The 18,886-nt window shown below is 53.6% G+C and overlaps 2 protein-coding genes across 4 annotated transcripts; one reads left to right on the top strand and one right to left on the bottom strand.

The window, feature by feature from the left end:
* The first annotated feature begins 90 nt into the window (after positions 1-90).
* On the top strand, positions 91-7,572 carry LOC136108219 (uncharacterized). The gene is made up of 12 exons (XM_071815510.1): positions 91-139; positions 1,813-1,936; positions 2,194-2,397; positions 2,490-2,931; positions 3,358-3,462; positions 3,947-4,093; positions 4,616-4,679; positions 5,220-5,280; positions 5,830-5,921; positions 5,997-6,039; positions 6,692-6,747; positions 6,930-7,572. Exons 2-11 carry the CDS (start codon positions 1,828-1,830, stop codon positions 6,721-6,723), a joined length of 1,299 nt encoding a protein of 432 aa, XP_071671611.1. The 5' UTR covers positions 91-139; positions 1,813-1,827; the 3' UTR covers positions 6,724-6,747; positions 6,930-7,572.
* Positions 7,573-7,633: 61 nt separating this feature from the next.
* On the bottom strand, positions 7,634-18,772 carry CDK5RAP1 (CDK5RAP1 mitochondrial tRNA methylthiotransferase). Of its 3 annotated transcripts, XR_010652371.2 has the most exons (15): positions 18,538-18,772; positions 17,848-17,951; positions 17,344-17,378; positions 16,426-16,526; positions 16,039-16,249; positions 15,263-15,383; positions 14,768-14,998; positions 14,410-14,507; positions 14,246-14,301; positions 14,003-14,133; positions 12,985-13,134; positions 12,590-12,730; positions 12,300-12,445; positions 9,289-9,447; positions 7,634-8,444 (listed from the first exon to the last, which is right to left on the bottom strand). XR_010652371.2 is itself a non-coding variant. In XM_065849843.2 (13 exons), exons 1-13 carry the CDS (start codon positions 18,755-18,757, stop codon positions 12,365-12,367), a joined length of 1,680 nt encoding a protein of 559 aa, XP_065705915.1. In that variant the 5' UTR covers positions 18,758-18,772; the 3' UTR covers positions 12,206-12,364. The 3 variants fall into 3 exon arrangements, 1 of the variants encoding a protein (XP_065705915.1); XR_010652370.2 differs by having other exon boundaries at positions 7,634-9,447; XM_065849843.2 differs by lacking the exons at positions 7,634-8,444; positions 9,289-9,447 and having other exon boundaries at positions 12,206-12,445.
* Between the last annotated feature and the right edge of the window lie 114 nt (positions 18,773-18,886).

The raw sequence follows: 18,886 nt of genomic DNA, 5'->3' as shown, positions 1-18,886 counted from the left end.
TGACGGGCAGTGAAGAGGAGCCGTCCCTGCTCCATCCTCCCTGGCCTTTCCTGGTTCCTGCCACCGGGTATATAAGAGCTGTTCCCACAGCGCCCGGGGACACCGTGAGCAGCTGCACCAGCACATCAAAGGGCTCCAGGTAAGTGGCATTAGGGGACTGTGGGCACAGAGCTCCTGTTCCCACTAGATCACCTACAGCAAAGTAACTTGGCTTTGAAAACAAGAATTTTAATGATGTTTTCCTTTGATTTCTGTAGCAGCATTTAATCATTTATGCAAATTAATTTTTAAAGCTAGCAGTGCTCTTGCTTGTCAAATTCCACCTTTATTTTTGTTGTTGTTAAGTTTGCTGTAACAAATAAGCTAGCAGAAATGTCTAGGATTTTGTTCCTTATCTTGGTCACCAGAATTCAGAACAATTTTCAGCTTATCAGATCTCACCTGGTATAAAATGAGGGTTTATCTGCAAAGCCATACCTGCGTTTTCCATGTATGAGATGTTCAGCTCGCTTAAACGTGTGTGACCAAGGAGGTACCAACCTGATAGATATTGTTAATAACTGCAGAGGCAGTTTGTCACGTATTCTCTCTAAGAGCCCTTGTAAAAGACCTGACGACCATTTCAGCTTCCCTTTACAATGCTGCGCACGTCTGGCAGAGACCCTCCAACAAATCCCCCTGATTTTATTTGACACCATTTTCAATGGGAGCTGCTCAAGCCTCTCTCTTTCTCTCCCGTTCAATAATCACAGCTACAGGAGCTGTGCATCATTACATGCTGATCAAAGGGAAAATATAAAAGACAGGCTACTGAATTAATGTCTAATTTAATTGTGCCAAGAACTGTCATAGAGGGATTTTTTTTTAAGTATCTGGAGCAGATAAAGAAGTTGTTCAGTCTGACCTAAATAATGTTGTTTCTCCGTGCGGAACCTCTGCAATCCGCAGCCCGTACATTGTTTTTCTAGAAGGGCCGGTCGGGGTGGCTGCGCCGTGGGTTTTGCCGGCGGTTGCTCCTCACACCAGGGCCACGGCAGCGGTTCTGCAGGTGCCTCTTCGGTGTCTCTGCAAACACTGTTCTGTGCACACACAAACACTCCACAGCACTGGTTGCAACCCCAGGCTGTCCAGCTCCTTTGGGAACGCGAGGTCCTTGAGGGCGCTTTCTTTTGAATAGAGGCAGATTAAATATGGGAAAATGGGCTCTTTTCACAACCTGAATGGAGCAAGATGAGAAAAACAAACAACCTGCCCACAGAAAAGTGAGTCTGATGTTGGCTGCGCTTTGAACTTTAATAACGCAAGGTGTTCTTCATCAGGAGGAGAAGGACACACTTTGACGCGCACCGTTCTTTATCTGGCCGTGCCCCTTTGAGTGTTCTTCTTTCAGGGCCATTTTGGCACTGTCACCAGCCATCCGTCTCTCTTGGCACAAGATCCTCCTGCTTTATGCCCATCTTTCTTGCCCTCTACAACGTGGCATTTTCTCCCTTCGAGCCTCCCTGCACGGTCAGGCTCCCAGCTCTGCAGTGGGTGGCCTGACTGGTCACAGGGACACCAATGACTCCGGAGGTGCCGTCACCGTGTTCCAGCTGCTCCCTGATAACCAGCAGCAGTTTGACCTCTGGGTGGTCAGAGGGTGCTGCGGGGCAGGGCTGGGCTCTCAGGCTGGGGAGGGTTCCTGGGGGCTGTATGACCTGTCCCACCACCCTGCGGTGGCACATGTGAAGGACAGAGAGTGGGGCTGGTGCCCAGGCTGCTGATTCCCCTGTACTGGGGCTGATGCTTGGGCTGATGTGTATCTCTCCACAGGTGCCAGGTCAGGAGATGCTGCCCTTGTGGTGTCTCGTCCTTCTCGGAGGCCTCCTGCCCCCCTGCCAGGGCCTCCTCAACCTGGGCAGTGCCCTTGGGCTGAGCCCTGCGCAACCCAGTGATGGTGAGCTGGGGGGTTTTCTGCGTGTCCCTGGGGAGGGTGGTGGTACAAGTGGCCACACACACACACACCCCCCTCTTGGTATGTCCTCTGTCATGCTGGGCTCACAGAGCGTCCTTCTGCTCATCAGGGACCTGCCAGGCTTGGGTCCATGGGGAACCAGCTTTGGCCAAGCTAACGTGGCTGAACCAACCTCTCTTGTCAATGAAATCTTTCCAACAGTGCAAGTCTGATTAGTAACTGGGACTTCCTCGGTGCAGGTCTGCTTGGTACTGGTCTTCTCGGCAGTGAAGGTCTCATCAGCAACAAAGGTGGATTGCTTGGCACAGGCCTTCTTGGTGAAGGTGGCCCGCTTGGTACCAGCCTCCTGGGCAGGGGCAGTCCAAGTGGAGAAGAAAGCGGAGGTCCCCTTGGTGCAGGAGAACAGTCCAGCAGCTCTGGGATCCTTGGCACAGGCCTCCTAGGTGAGGAAGCTCTACTTGGCATGGGTGTGCTTGGGAGACGAGGGTTTCTGGGTGGAACAGCCAGAACAGTAATGGAGGTCTGACTGTTGCAGGAGGACAACCTGGCAGCAGCGGTCTGCTCGGCACGGGCATCCTTGGCGGGGAAAGCCTTGGTAATGGCCTTCTTGGCAATGGCCTCCTCAGCAATAAAAGCCTTCTTGGCAATGGCCTCCTCAGCAATAAAAGCCTTCTTGGAGATAAAGGTCTGCTTGGCACAGGCATCCTTGGTGGGGAAAGCCTTGGCAATGGTCTTCTTGGCAATGGCGTCCTTGGCAATGGCCTCCTTGGCAATACAAGCCTTCTTGGAGAGAAAGGTCTGCTCGGCACAGGGCTGCTTGGAAAAGGAGCTCTCCTAGGCAATGGAAGTCTGCTTGATCTTCAACGTTTTCTGGGTGGAGGAGGACTCCTAGATGGAGAACTGCTGGGTGGAGGAGGACTCCTAGGTGGAGGACTGCTGAGTAATGGGGTCCATCACAAGTCAACACACTTGGCCTGGTAAGTCAGAGCAGAAGCTCGGTGGTGGTGGTGCTCACTGCAGGGTAACAAATAATGTTCAGAGCACAGGAGCCCCGAAGGGGAGCTCCAGAAGACCAGATCCTTCCTGTTACACAACCACCAGCCCTGGGCTTGCAGCTCATGTGAGGAGCTCCCCGTGGTAGTGATGTGACTCTGCAATGGGCACCCCGAGAGGCGGGGAAAGGTTGAGGTTGAGTCTCAGTGGGACATGGCCCTGAGAAACCTGGCCCTGCTTTGGAGTTGGGTCTTCTAGGAGCAGGATTGGCCCTTCCCCAGCTTCACTTTTGGCGGAGAATATCCACACAGGTGACAGGTCAGATGGTGAACAGGGAGCGATGGGGCTGTAGGGTCTGCTCCTGCTGATATGCCATCTCAAGGAGGCTCTGCTTCTGTGTCCACCTCCAGGTTGAAGGCACTGAACCTCGAGAATGTCAGAGTGTCATGGCAGATCCTCAGTGGGCGTGAGCTCGTGCTGAAGTTGTACTCGAAGCTGGTGCTGCGCTTGCCAGGGTGAGCAGGGCTGCTGGGGGGCTGCTGGGGCGAACGGGACGTTCCCGGTGCTGGAGAAACATCCCCAAACGCTGGGCAAGGGGCTGGCGGGGGAAGCTCTGCGCAGAGTTGCTGCCGCTCCCTGGGGACGTTCCCAGCTGTCCCCATGCCAAAGGCACAGTCGTAGTCTGCGGTCTTGGCAGAGGCAGAGGTGGCGGAGGCAAAGAGCCAAGAAGGCTCCATGCTCCTTCATGTCGCCTTGTCCTTCCTTGTCCTTCCTCCCCTGAAGCCAGAACTGTCCTGGGAACCCCTCAGGGCCTCTTGGCACACTGTCCTTGGGTGACAATCTGCCAACAGGACCAGGGGCTTGGTGAAAGTTCTGGGACTAAAACCTTGTCCCAGCTGAGCCCAAGCTGGCAGCTCAGCCACAGACTCTGCTCGTCTCTCCTGCTTTGATCTCCTCCATAAGCCCTCAAGCTACAACAGTTACCTCCTTGTTTTTCAGGATTTTTCACTTTCTGAGCGGATCCTCGGTAGAAACGAACATCACATCCCACATCGCCCTGACCCAGGACACCCCTGGGGACCTCAGGTTCATGGTTAGGGATTGCAGGAACCTGCTGGGCGGCTTCAGGGTCAACCTGCGCCCGGGGTGAGTGCCCGAGCGTTGACCATCGCTGGGCTGGTGTCGCGCACTGGGGTCCTGTGTCTGGCCTTGAGACCACCCAGCGCTTCACAAGGAAGGTTAATTTAGCAAAACCCCCACGGCAGCGTGTGGAGTGAGTGGCAGCTCCATCACCGTGGGGTTTTCTCATAGACCAGCCAAGTTTTGGAGAATGCTGCAGGGGGTAGGATGTTGGCGTGTGCAGGGGAAATAGTGAAAGCCCTGCGCAGGACCAGCCCTTGGCGAGTTTGCAGTGGGGCCAAATTTCCATCTCAGATCTGGGCACAGATTTATTTACACATTAACAATCAGATTTTGAGAGGCAGATGATAACAAAGTCCTGAGCATCTGCGATTCCTGCTGAAGCCTGGGGGAGCTGTGGGCCTGCGGAACTGTCACAGCAGAGCCCAGGGGCAGCCGGTGCTCCTGCCCGCACTGGGGCAGCACAGGAGCTCAGCTGGGTTGGGTTGGACACCTTCCCTGGTAACTCTCACTTGTTTCCCTTCCCAGCCCCCTCACCAACCTGGTGAGCCGGTTGCTGAACTCCTCTCTGCAGACCCTCGTGCCTGCGCTGGTGAGTGCCTGGAGCCCCTTCACTGCAAGATGCTGCACTTGAACTGAAATTACTGCTCTTGCCATGACTATGTAGCAGATTTACGTATACGTACATATATATATATATATCTGTGTGTGCACAGACACACACCCACATCCCGTAAGTGAATTCTGCAGACTTCCTTGGTCTTTCTTACAGTCAGGATTTATTTGTTAGAAGTAATTCCAATTTCATCAGGCAATGTTACGGGATAATTTGTAATCAATTGCTTTCTGAAGCGCCTCCTGGTACCATGCCGGTGCAGTAAGCAGGAGTGACAGCCTCACTTAGAGAAAAGGTGCTCGTTAGAAAATCCCTTATTCTGCTAAATAGAATCTGTGCCATTTTGAGAAGAGGGCTGAACAATTTATATTGCTCTTTTTCCACGGAGCAAACTATGCTGTAGGAGCTGATTATTCCATTTTGATTTAAAGTCTGTGAAACCCAAATGCTGTTAGGAAATGCGCTACTACACCCACGATATTCTCACCAAAGTTGTGCCTCTTGTTACCGTTGCAGCTTTGCCCATTAGTGAATATTTGGGTCAGCATCATCAATATTAAGCTACAGTTCCTCAACCGTAAGTTGTTAATTTTCCTCTGTTAATTTTGAGAGTGATGGGGGGGTTTTGTGTGTCCTCGGGGGAGCAGGAGCAGTCCCGCTCCATCAGCAAAGCTGCAGTGGTGGCACTGTCCGGCTCAGCCCCCACTGCTGGCAGCACCCAAGCACCAGGATCCTCCTGTTCCCAGGGCTGGTTTGTAACCAGGGCCACCCCGAGCTGCTGCCAGAGGAGTCTCTGCCGGGACCCCCGTTTACAGCCCTGCAGAGTACTGGGTTTTCCCTCCCAGGCTCCGTTTGCTTCCAGCCCTGCACAGACACAACTGCTGCTTCCTTGCAAGCAATGTTGTCCCCATTTACCCCAAACACCGCCCAGGTGATGGGGCATGTGCCTGGCGGCTCCAGGACAGTGGCTGTCACAGGAACCTCTGAACCCCATAGGGAAGATGAGGGTTTTTCCCTCCTCTGGTGCCAGGGATGTCCCTGGGCAGCAGCTTTCCCTCCTGTGGTGCCAGCGCGGCTCTGGGCAGGCCGCTCCTGCACAGACAGACAGCTCCTCTCCCTCCTGCAGGTCTCATCCCCTTTGGGCTCCTGGGGAAGATCCACTCGGCTCTCTCCAGTTTGCCACTGACGTCTGGGCAGTACGTGGAGCTGGATTTGCAGGTCTGGCCATGTCCCGTCCCTCTCCCCCCACAGCCCCACAGTTACACATTTTAAGACCTCTTTTGGTTTTTTCAGCATTCCCCATTCCCAGGCACCTTCATCGACTGGCTCCTGCAGAGTAAGTCCGGCCGCGATGCACAATGGGGATCCAGTGGTGTCTGTGACCAGAGGGACAGTGGAGCTGCCTGGGAGGACAATCCTGGCACAGGGAGTGGGTCCTTGTGACCTCGGGGTGCAGCCAAAGCCCTGGGGTGCTGATGCATCTCAGGGCAGCATCACCAGGTGCTCACACCCACATGGCTCAGCGGTGCTGCGGCACAGTCAGTGTCCCTGGTCCCCAGACATGTCCCTGGCTGCTCTGTGCTCGGCGGCTGCGGGCATGTGATGGTGAGACAAAGTCTGTGGCTCATACTTGTGCCCTGCACAGCCTTGGAAAAGTCGCTTCACCTCTCATAAACGGATTTAATAATATTTACTTAGTAGGAGTGAATAATGGTCCTCGGGATGCTGTGAGGATTAATTAATATTTGCAGAGGTGATTGGAAGAGCTTTCAGCTTCATCTGCAAAGTTAATATATAGGAGAGGTAAGGAAGAGCTGGAAGCCGTCCCAGCTTCCCCAAATGCAAATTCCTCAGGGTACTAAATCATCTCAGCCCATAAAGCCAGGGGGCTCTCGGGCTGCTGCAGAGCCCAGCCTGGGGCAGGGGCTATGGGGTCAAGGGCCGGAGGTTCGGGGTGGGCACCACTGACCCGTGTCCCTCTGCCCCAGTCGCAGGAGTCGACCCCGGGAGTGCCGAGTAGCTGCGGGAGCAGCACCGCCGTGGGGTAAGGACCGTTTGCTGCTGGGACTTGGTCATGGCTCTGCTGCGGGATGGATGGGCCGGTGCTGGTGCTGGGAGGATGCACCCCAGGGCTGACCCTGATTCCTGGGGCAGGAGGGGACAGGGAGCACGAGGCTGCTCTGAGCTCCTGTGCTGCCCCAAACCTCAATTCTGGTGTCCCCTCAGGTGTCTCGGCAGCAATTGCTCCCATATCACCCTGAGGAGGAGGATGTGAGGAAGATGACTCAATGCCTGCAGAATAGACATGAAAATGGAGGAACCCCACCAAGAAAATACACTATATTTTCCTGCTTTATATTTCAGCCTTACCACACTTCGGTGTCTGTGTTCAGTCCAGGGTTAGCCATGCCCATGGTCAGCTGTGCCAATGGTTAGATGTGCACTCTGTCCTCCCAGCTGTCCCAGCCATGAGCTGCTTGTCACCACTGTCACTGACAGAGCCACCCCTGCCCCTCTGGTCACACATACCCCAGTTTCGTGCTGGACCAAGACATCCCCACATCCTGGTTTGTGCCCCCATGGCCGCCCCACTGGGACTGAGTTTGCACCAACTTCCCGGGAGGGACAGAAAGAAAAGGAACAATCACTGCTGAAATGTGAACACTTGGTGTTTGCTCTCCTGCTTCTGCTTGATTAGCTGCCTATTTCAAAAGGAAATGTTGCTGTTTGCAGTGATTTCATACTGTTAGAAGGCAAAGGCAGCCTACAATCTAATCCAAACACGTACTTGGCTGATGTGTTCCCAACCAGTTATGCTTTGAACTGATCACAGTGAACGCTATCCTGTCGTGTAATCTCCAAGTGGATTTGTCTGTGTTGTGGGTGAGGTGGATTCACGTCCCTTCTGTTGCTCCTTACAATAAAAAGGATTTTTCTTCATCTGCATTCAGCACATGACTTGGTTTATTTCCAAACTGCCGAAGGATTTTTGCATTTGCAAGGGTTTGGTTATTTATCTCTCTTATCAGCTACAGAAGTAAGTCACAAGCAAAGAATATTCAAGAGCTAATTGTGCTAGGAAGGTGGGAACCAAACGTGAACCTTGTTGTTGCTTCTGTGCTTCAGCCGTTACCCTTGGCATCTTCATGGATGCAGAAAGGGGCGGAGGACAATTCTGTCTGGCTTTCCATTTCCACAGCAGTGTGCTGAATATTAATGAGCCTGAAGCTGGTGCAGCGACTGCTGCAGGTAACTGGCTGCACCGGCCGTGGGTTGGGATGGGTTTGGTGCAACCCCCAGCCAGGTTTTGGGTTTGGTGTGAGCCCTGGGCCGGGCAGCTCCTTTGCTGTCCCCAGAGCACCTGACAGCTCCACTGGAACAGTCGCCGTGCGTCGGGCTGGTGTCACAGCAGGAGCACCTTTCTCCTCCTTGTTACCGCAAGAGGTTGAGTAGGGAAACCAGGGTCTTTTCAGCTTTAATCCTCCCAGCCTGTGTCCCTGGGTTTGCTGCTGTAGGGCGGGCAGAGAAGCATCTGGGGGGGGGGGAAGGCACAGAAAGTCTTTGTCTCTTTTTCCCGGAGAGAACCCAATACAGCTGTCCAAATAAATTGCACCACCTCTGCCTCACAGGAGGTATTTTAATTCCTCTGTTGACTCAGGCTCTCGAGAGCAGCCGGCGTGGCAGAGCTCAGCCTGCGCTCAGAGCTGCACCCCGATGTGTCCGACCAGCTCTGCACCCTGACTGCGAAAGGAAAAAATATTTGAAAAACTGTCTGGAAGATATAGAGCCATTAATGAAAAACATCAGAAAACAGATATCAAGCAATGACACCACGATGAGAGCTTACTAATAGGGAAGTCTAAAGATAAAACTAATTTAAACCTGATGAGACAGGACATCTCATCTTCAGGAGAATGAGAAGTCAATAGTCAGCTGTCAGCAAAGGAAATAAATTGCTCAGGAGGGAGGAGGCAAAGCCACAGGACTCCCGAGCCCCAGAGAGCAGCACTTACTGTGACGGACGTGCACGATACGCTCTGAATTCACAAACCTCGAAAAGCCGGAGCTGCTACTCACAGCAGCAGCTCTGCCACCGACGTTCAGCTCATGGCCCCACATACAACTGATTTTAGAAATGGAAAACATTGTTTAAAGTTCTTCATGTTGCATTAAATCCCTAAGCTTTACACAAAGAGCTTCAGTACTGGTGATGAAAACCCAGGGGATGAAACTTCTGCAGGCTGCAGCTGCAGCGGCACTGCCGGGGGGAGAAAAGGGGGCCAGGGGAAAGGACCGCGGGTGCGTGCAGCCCGTCTGCTGCAGAGAAACCCCCCGGGAAGGGAAGGAAAGCGTTTCCCCCGGCAGGACGCTCAGTGGCGACGCCTCTCATCACCTGCCACGGCTTCAGCAGAGCGAGGGCTCTGGCCAACCCACATCAAATTGTGCCTACAGGCTGCCATCGGGAAAACATCAGTTATTCCTCCAACTGCACTGATATTCAGAAAGAAAACAGCCTGCACCCCTCTGGGGCTTCTTGGGAAGGACGTGACACAGCACAGGCAGCTCTGGCACTGGGAAAACCCACCTGCTGCTTGGAGAGCCCTGGAGAGGGAACAGTGCTGGGCAGGGAGTGTCGGGCGGTTATTGTGAGATTGTCCTTGTGCAATAACGGGCGGTGAGGAGCAGATGAACACTGGTTGAGAGCACCCGCTGCCGCCTGTCCCTCCATGAGCACAGCCCAGACCTGCGGACAAACAGATGAGACATGCAGACAAACAGGTTTGTGCTTCAAGGCTGGGGTACAATGGGGCCTGGAGAACAAATGAGCTCTTGTTCTCTTGAAGAGCAACCTTTCTGCCTCGTGGAGCTCCCACTGTGCTGGTGGTAGGTCCAGGACAGGAGAGCGTGTGGGCTGCGTGTGCTGAAATCCTGGGCTGGGGAGACGCCCCGAGCACGGCTGTGCTGGCAGTAAATGTCAGCCCCACACTTTAGGGCTGTGCTGGGAAAAGGGAGCTGCCAACCGCCTTGTTAGGTGTTTGCCGATGGGTGAACAGGGTCAGACCAGCTTTCAACGTGTGACAGGGCTGCTGGCTCCTGTGGTCCCTCAGGGATGCACCAGAACTTGTTTGGGATACCAGAGGTGAGGGCTGAGCTTCATCACAAAATGTATCTTAGGAGGACACTTACAAAATTGGTTGGAATTAAGGCTTTTAAACACTATGCTCTGGACAATGAAAACCTAGCAGGCTTCTTTGTGGGTAACAAATCCCAGACACTCATGGTCCTGCCAAGTCTGGGTACCAATTCCTGGCTCTGTGCTTTCTCCAGAGCAGAGATTCTGCGCCCGGTGACATTAACCGGCAATCCCAGCAGAACAAGCCCCCTCCACCGCTGAACTGTGCCCAAATACCACAACACTTCAGTCCCAACTGCAGAAGGCACAGGTGTAAATCAGCGTGGGGGATTTATCATAAAATCTGTGGAGTTCAGGCCTCTGATCTCTGCTCAGGCTGGGAAAAGAAACAACCAGGAATGAGCACGAGGCAAAATGAACACAGACACGAGTTCAGCTTCCCTAACAGCCAAATTCAGGGAGCAAATCTGACACAGAAACCACATCGAAACCACATCCCACCTCTAGCCCCTGAGAAAAACATGTTCCTGCTTCCTGGCAGAGCCAAATGATGAACTCAGCAGCCAAGGTCAGTGCAAGCGCTGCTGCACGGATGTGTCGCTGCCGTAAACCTCAACTCTCGTTCCACAGGCCCATAAAAACTAAGGAGGCGAGGCAAATAGTGAGTGCTATGGCTCCCGGGGGAGCCTGTGCAGCCAGCACCATCACCTCCTCATCAGAATGTAAAACTCAGCTCTCCTCCTCATTAGTCTCCTGCTCTTAAAATAATGGTTGTAAAATGGCCACAGCTGGCCCCAAGGCTGGGTGCAGAGGGGGACACTGCACCCTGCGCTCGACCTCCCACCCGGAGAGGTACCAGGGGAGGTCAGAACCGGCAGCGAGAAGTGGGCTCAGCCCTCCACGGGTGCTGCCTCCAGGCGCTCGGGAAACCAGGCTGGGAGCTGCCAGAGGGCAGGAGAACCAGGACACTGCCCCAGTTTTAATTAGCAAGCAGACAAGGGCTGCGGCACCTGCTGCTGCTGAGGGATGACGCTTACGCATGCTTACACATCCTGCTGCTTCCTTGGGTGTTCCAACCCAAACAGCTTCGCACTGTCCCTTCCTCTGCCCCTTCCTCACCAGGCTGCAGAGGTCCACGACCCGCTCTGGAAATTTTGGCTGAGGACACGTCCCCGTCCGGAGCCAGAACAGCAGCCAGTGTTTGTCAGCACCTCAGAACACACTGACTTGTGCTGATTGTGCAGATTCACTTCCCTGAGAAAAGAATCAGCTCCGAGATAATAAGCAAAATGTATTTGTTTCTTCAACTAAGGCCTAATGAATATTCAGTGAACCATGCTGTTTTCAAAGAGATACAATTATATCCCAGAAAGAGCAGAGGAGGAGAGAAGGCTTTCTACCAAAACCCTTTCATGTTTATTTTAAAATTCTGCACATTCATGTAGTGACTGCTCTATTAAAAGCTGATCAGCTGTTCCTTCAAAATTTGTCACTGGATAGAGCCTTTATGATTTATTTAAATAAAATTATTACCTATATTAAAAGGGATAATTCTTTCTCCCATCTCACAAGAGAGAGCTTACTCACAAGTGCAAATTACAGGGCCTTGTTTGAATTTAGCAGGCCAGGCTGGAATGTCACACAATGCAGCCAGGGCAGTTGTTGGCTGATAACAAGAAGGAACTATAAAACACACTTAAAGAACTCATTGGCCATTTAAGTTAATACAACCCTTTCTCTCCTCTCTTGAGCAACGGGAAGGACATCACAGATGTCTGAATCACAGCCAGTTCTCCCCCTGCATCCCCTCAGGCCTGGGGACAGGGAATCCTCACTAAGCCGGACTCAAACATCCCAGTGCAGAGTCAGGCCGTGTTCCCTCACCCTCAGGTACAATAAACAGAGCATCACTTGTGCACATTAAACACCATTTTATATTCCACGGTTCAGTGCCACACCCCATCATACAGGCACAGTGCAGTTCTCACGTCCCTACTCCAAGCATTCTGCAGATCGGGAAGTTACCAACCTTTGTAAAGAGTTCATCACATCCCTTCCCGTTCTATCAGTTCTCTGCCCCCCACGGCAGCACTCCTGCCATTCCCCAGCAGCTACTGGAGCTGTATTTTCTAGGCACTGCCAGTTTTTGCAGCTCCTAAATCCACTGGAGCGAGCAGGAAGGCCCTGCTCTGCAGCCAGACATGACTTGGGCTGGGCCGCGGCAGAGGACGTGAGCAGAGCACAGAGCTGCAGCACCCGAGGGTGTGGACAGCAGGTGAAAATGTGAGACCACACAGTATGGGGTTTGGCAAGTCCATACCTGGCTTGCATCCCTTCTGCCTACAAACTCACACAGCACTATGAGGGCTAGGTTGTTGCCAAAATAATAAATTATATACATATTTTATTATTATTTCACACATGTATTCTAATATACATACATCTCGCTGTTTCTATCCTACCTCCACCTGACCAAACTCCCGTGTTTTTTCCTGGAGAAAAGGCACTGGTAGGTAGCAGGGCTGGCTCAGCGAGCAGCCGCGGCACGGGAGAGGCTGGTGCGGCAGAGCAGGACTCCCCTCAGGGTCTGTGAGCTGGCAGCCGTCACCTGCAAGGGACACACAGCCATCCTCAGGAGCAGGAATGCCCAGGAGGATCCATTCTAATCCTCAGTTCTCCTGGCAGCAGCTGCTCTCAAGAACAGCACTATGCAAGGAAGAGAGCCCGAGGAAACACATTGCAGACAGGTCACCTTCACCAGCACGTAGTCCCCCGGCTGGGCTCTGACCGGCGCCTGGCAGCCCGCAGCGTCCTCCGTCTCGGTGTCGGGGAAGATCACCCTGATGTTGCCGTCGTTCCTCCCGCACAGCTCGGAGGCAGAGCGCTTGCTGGGCTGGGAGGAGGACAGGGACCATTACCTGTGACAGCTCCTGTACACCGCTGGGCTTTAGAGCCTCAATAATTAATTGAGCGCTATTGTCAGCATTAAAACCCACATTCCACCCTATTAAACATGCCGGGTAACAACGTGCTACAGGCAAAGCTGCTGCATGACAGCCCCGCACCACAGCCAACGTTTCACAGCCTGCACTACCACAGTGCTCGGCCAGTCAGAGGGGAGCAGGACACTGCTCGGGGCACACTCACCCCCTCCACCAGCACCAGCTGGGCCTGGCCCACCATTGCCCTGTGTGCCCTCGCAGCCTCCTCTCGGAACACGGTAATGAGCTCCTCCAGCCGCCGCTTTTTCACGTCTGCAGGCACATCATCTTGCAGCCGGTGATACGCCCGGGTTTTCTGCGAACAGACAAAACAAGTGTGGCCCCTCAGTAACCAACACTCTGAGATCAGAACCTCGCCTGACCCCAGCCAGCAGCAGCTGTCCATACATTAGTTTGTATTTACAACCCCAGGGAACATTTTCAGTTGCTAAGCACCAGCAACGTCCTTGAGTTGCTCACATTCTTTCTGCACCACCTTTGTGGCAGAGATTTGGTGCAGGGCACTGAGTACCCGTGTGTGTGGAGCAGTTCTGCAGCTCCTACGAGGTGTGTCTGCTGTCTGTCTGGCCACAGGGTCAGGCAATGGACTCTACTCCATCCAGTCCCAAATGCTGCGAGGTGATCCATATTCCCTTGCTTCCTTGTGTTTCCTACCTCCTGTCCTCCTCCCCATCAGCATCATACACTTTGAGAGCATTCTAATGGAAACTTATCAGCTACCCACTCTTCTCATGGAAATACCTTCTGAAAACTCATCGCTTCCCTCCAGACTCAACTGTCAGAGCTTCTGTAGCTGGCTTCAGCTCAGCTACATCAGCACAACTTTCATTAGCAAATACAAAGGTACCTGCAGACACATTTCTGCAGCCAGGACTGCTTCCCTGCAATCACTCTGGAGCGCCTGCAGAGCCAGGTCACTTGGTCACGAATCAGCCCTGATGCTCACACAAGGAGCCGGAAGCCTTTCAGGCACAAAGGTGGCCCCTGCAGAGCCACACACCCTACAAGTGCTGCATGCAAGCAAAAAAATCTACCCATATACCATGTCTTTAGCTATTGTCTTCAATAGCTTTTGTTTTAGTGTCTTACTGTGAGCAACAGCACTCAGGAATTAGGTGAGATACCCAGAGAGAAGAGTCTTCTCCCTCGGGTCCTGCACTCACCTGCCTCATGCTGTAGGCAAACAGGAACCCCACGTTGTAGCGCACTTCCCGCAGCAAGGACACAGTCTGCTGGTGATCTTCCTCCGTCTCTCCGCAGAAGCCAGCAATGAAATCGCTGCTTAAGCTCACTCCTGTAAGAAAGACACAGCTTAACAGCTCCCTCAGGGAAGAGAGGAACGCTTCACTCAAGGACAGTGAGATACAGCTGTGCTGAGCTCAGACCCAGTCTGACCGAGCCCCTACCTGGAATGGACTCACGCACATGCTGTACAAGTTCTAAATATGCTTCTCTTGTGTATCTGAAAAGAACAACAGGGATCTGCTAATCAGAAAACAACAACATCGATGAGGAGAAAGCAGCACCCTAAAAGCAGGCAGCGTACAGGACTGCCCGTGGGGACACTCACCCCCGTCGCATGGTCTCTAGGACTCGCGTGCTCCCACTCTGTGCGGGCAGGTGAAGCTGTTTGCAGATGTTGTGTCGCTCCTGGATCAGCTGCAGGACCTGCGATGGGCAAGCGGGAGACAATGTCACAGGCAGCTCTACACTACCAGGATGCCTACGTAACAGGATTTCCTGGGTAAAAGGCAGCAGATTCCAAACCTATCAGCTTTAGCACAAACATTTACGCCTGGGAGCTGCTGTTCCCACCCTGTGATTCTGTGTTCCCTCTAGGAAGGAACTGCAGCCCACACACAATCACATCTCACAGTTCAGAGCTGCCTGCCCTCAAGCTGGGGTCTGGGTGTTTATTCTACACTTGCCTCATCAGGAAAATCCTTGGGGTGTGGAGAGGTGAAACGGATCCTCATTTCTGGATCAATCCTAGAAACCTGGTCTAGAAGATGCGCAAAGCGCAAGCCTCCTGGTTTAGCTTTGTAAACTGTGCTAAAGCCACGAGTGAGCCCTGGGGCAGCAGCTGATTGAAACTGCACCTCCGATGTGTCCCGAAAGCTGTTGACATTCTGACCCAAAAGGGTCACTTCCTTCACTCCCTGCAAAGATAAACAGAAAGGAAAAAACATAACCCTGTCAGGATGGTTGAGCTGCAGGGGCAGCTGCTGTTTCATTCATACTTCAAGAAGGAGTCTTCATAGGAAGCCCTCCCCTGTCTGTCTGTCTGTCTCAGACAATTACACAGGAAATCAAAAAGCCACTAGTGGAACCCTCCAGTAACCACATCCCCACAGATAAAGGCAGTATCACTGGTCCAAGGTGTGACTGCACACACTGTCACCAAGAACCATCCTCTGCCTCACCTGGTCCGAGAGCATCCTCACTTCCTGCAGGATGGAGGCAACGGGGCGGCTTCTCTCACGGCCACGCGTGAAGGGCACAATGCAATAGCTGCACATGTTGTCACAGCCCCGCATGATCGATCTGCCCAGAGGAGAAGCCCAGGTCACACCTCGATTGCTCTGGAGGAATTAACCGTGTCGCATCCTGCCCTGCTCGGACCTGGTCCAGCCCCAGCACACACAGCACTGGCTCTGAAGGTGGCTCACACTGCTCCTGGCAGAGCTGCCTCCTGCGTGTCCCCCTCACACCTGATTTCCTGAGCACACTTCCAGAAAACTTGGGAAGCAACTACTGAGGCACAGACTTGCATGGCAACGTGGCCAAGGTGAAAGATCCCACTGCAGTCTGTTCCCGCAGACAGTGACACTGTCTTGTGCCCCATGGCCACACTGAGCAGAGTCTGATTTAATGTTTCAGAATCTTATTAGCAAAACCAGACAAATGGAAACAAAACCAACACAAGTTACAGTGCATGCAGGATCAGAAGAACTAAATAGGAGAACCTGGGGCAGGACACCGCAGAAGGCAGGGGATGCGAGAGGCACAGAGCTCAGAAAGGCACAAATGTCGGTGGGACAGAAATCACGTGGTGCAGCACAGGGCTCAGAAAACCAGCGCTCTCCAAGGAGAGGAGCCCAGACACCACACCCCCGGGCAGCTGCTGTCACCAACACGGCTGCTCCGCACAGCAGCGTTCCCAGAGCCATAGAACCACGCTCAGGGCAAAGGTACTTACACAAACGCTGTGGTGCCACCTGCGCTGGTCTGGACGGGCAGGATATCTGCGTAAGTCTCATCCAGTGACAGCAGGACATTGGCAGCTTGCTGGCCAGACTCTGCCACGGCCAGCAGCCGCGGAAGGTCACGGTATGCATCAGGGCCTGCCACAATATCGACCAGCTTCTCCCTGTGCAGGATCTCCTCCTTAAGCCTCTCGGCCATGCATCCTGCGCCAAAGGAGAAGGGTCCTCATGAGGCAGCGCCTGTTACTCCTCTACAACCCTCCATGGCTGCCCTCCCCCTGCAGAACAGGCCTGATGCCACCAGAGGAGACAAGGGAAGGTGGCACGGTGGTATGTGGCATAGCAGTGTGTCATACACTGCTGTGCATTCCGACAAGTACCCAGGATCCCGATGCGGAGAGGTGGGCGAGCCGGCTGCCGCCGGGCTTTCAGCGCCTTGAGGTGCTGCAGGCGGTTCCAGATGGTCTGCTCTGCCTTCTCCCTGCCAGGGCAGGACACTGCCGTTAACAACAAAACTGCTGTTACTCCTGTCAAACCACTTCTGTTCCAATCAGACACACATTATTTCGATCAAACAGCCCTTATTCTGATCAAACAGCCGCTATTCTGATTATCACACTTTAACAGTCCCGCAGCGTGAAGTGGACCAAGTGCTTTGAGAAGAGAACTCAAGCAAAGATAGGGAATCATCCACTTGATGATCTGATGGCACGAGAAAGTGCCATTTGTGGTGTGATTACGGTTTTACTCTAGCTTATCTGCCATCACTTTGCTTGCTTGGGAGCATCTGCCCTGCAGAGACTCAGGGACAAAACTCTTGCGGAGACAGTCTGCCTGAGCCCGCCAACATGAGCTGCCCTGCAATGACACCGAGCACCCAACATCTGCTGCATTCAAGAAAAAGGCTAAATTGTCTACATATTTATAGCCCAGATTTCCCTTAAAACTTATTTTCCAAATTTTTAAAGCACAGACTCTGTACTGGGCAGACAGTCAGTTAAAGAGAAAACAGAATAAAAAAATCTGAAATCATTAAAGCACAAATATGCACAGATTTCTAACAGCCCATGATGTATACACAGAGCTTACACTACCAAAGAGTTTCTCGCTCTACAGAAAAGCAATTAAGAGCACAACTAATGCTACGTGTTGTAGCATCAGCTAGCTTTACCTTCAGCTACACGAGCAGTTTCACATCTGCATGCTCTTTTACTCACACAACACATTTATTGCCTTGGTTTTCAAATAGTAATTCCTTAAAAACTGTACAAAACTAGCGGTGACAAAAGTTTCCTTACCTGATGGAACAGGTGACGAGGAGAATCACATCTGCCTAAAATGAAAACAACAAAAAAAGGAAAAAGAATTTGTAAAAGCCAAGTGGTAAGTACTCATGCCCTGCACAGGAAACCTGACTGGGCAGACTACAAAACTCATTTAACTCAGTGAAAAAGATCTGCCCAGGTGCATGAGAGGTTTCTGCAGAAGACAAGCTGAGCCTTCCAGTAAATGGCAGAAGTAAACTCAGACAAAGATGAGTCAGGAGCATCCTGCTGTGTCCAATCCCTCTCCAACTGAGAGGAAACCCAGCAGCTTAAAGACATAAAAAAAAAAAAAAAACAGAAAAAGCCCAAACCTCACAGCTTTCTAGCACACATTAGGTAGTTTCCTATACTCTCCAGAACTTAAACTGCAAAAACCACACCATCCCACAGGACTGCGCTGCAGACAGACGCCAGGACGCGCAGGCACAGCGCAGGGTGGTGCCTCCAGACCCGCTGCCGGAGCTGCCGGTTCCCCACCTCAGCCAGGTCCCTGGTCCTCGCGTAGCCGCTCTTCTGCAGGATGGCCCAGGCGATCTCGGTGTCGTTGACGTTCATTTGGCAGCCGTAGGTCTCCAGGTACACTGCAACAAAGGCGCTGTGACACAGCTGCCTGCCTGGGTGCTCTCAAGGACCCTCTCTATAGGAAGGAACTTCAGTCCCATCATGGGACTGCATAAAAGCTGCTTCACTCGCAGCCCATACCGAAAGGATAAGACAAACACAAAGACAGACTCTGAGGAGCCCGAGGACCTCAGGGCACGTCACTGCAACACCACAGGTCGTGACTGTGTCTGGTGCCTGGCAGAGGTGCAGAAGCCGTGTTTGTTACTGAGACAGCATCGAGTGCAACAAGCCCCATCCCAGAGCCAAGAGCTCTGCCCCGTTCCCAAGCTCTGCCCCTTCCCCGGCTGCCAACCCGCACACGAATCACAGACAGGTCAGAGCAACCACTCCCCAGTGAGCCTGCACGGCCGGGGAGACACAACAACAGGTACGTGGGCAGCGAGCTGGACTACTGCTAACGTTAAAACAACCTTCTGGCCCCCCAGGGCACCCGAATAACCCGTGTGTGCCGTGCACGCTGCACTGACCCTGCTCCGGCTGCGGGGCATCACGAACCCCGGCCCGGCCCCGGCCACCCCCCAGCTCCCGGGCCCCGCCACGGACCTTTCCCGGGCCCGGGGGCAGAGCTCGGCTGCGGCTCCGGCTCTGGCTGCGGCTCCCCCGCGGCGGCCCCTCGCAGGAAGTGCCGCAGGTCCGGCCCCGCGGGCAGCGCGGCCCCGCGCCCCCCCGGCCCGCAGCGCGCTCGGCGGGCGGCTCCGGCGCGGGGGAAACCGGCCGAGCGGAGCAGCCCCGCGGGCCGCAGGGCCCGGCGCCAGGGCAGCATGGCCGCGCCCGGGGGAGCGCTTTGCGGGACGGACAGGCGGGAAGCAGCGCCGACAGGGCGGAGCGGCCCCGCCGTGCAACGCCCAAACGGCCCCGCCGCGCCCCCGCCCATGGGCGCTGCGTTCCGCCG

The sequence above is a fragment of the Patagioenas fasciata genome, chromosome 16 (assembly GCF_037038585.1).
Source record: "Patagioenas fasciata isolate bPatFas1 chromosome 16, bPatFas1.hap1, whole genome shotgun sequence".
Classification (NCBI taxonomy): Eukaryota; Metazoa; Chordata; class Aves; order Columbiformes; family Columbidae; genus Patagioenas; species Patagioenas fasciata.
Note: the sequence above shows the minus strand (reverse complement) of the source record. Positions and strands in the feature narration are given on the sequence as shown.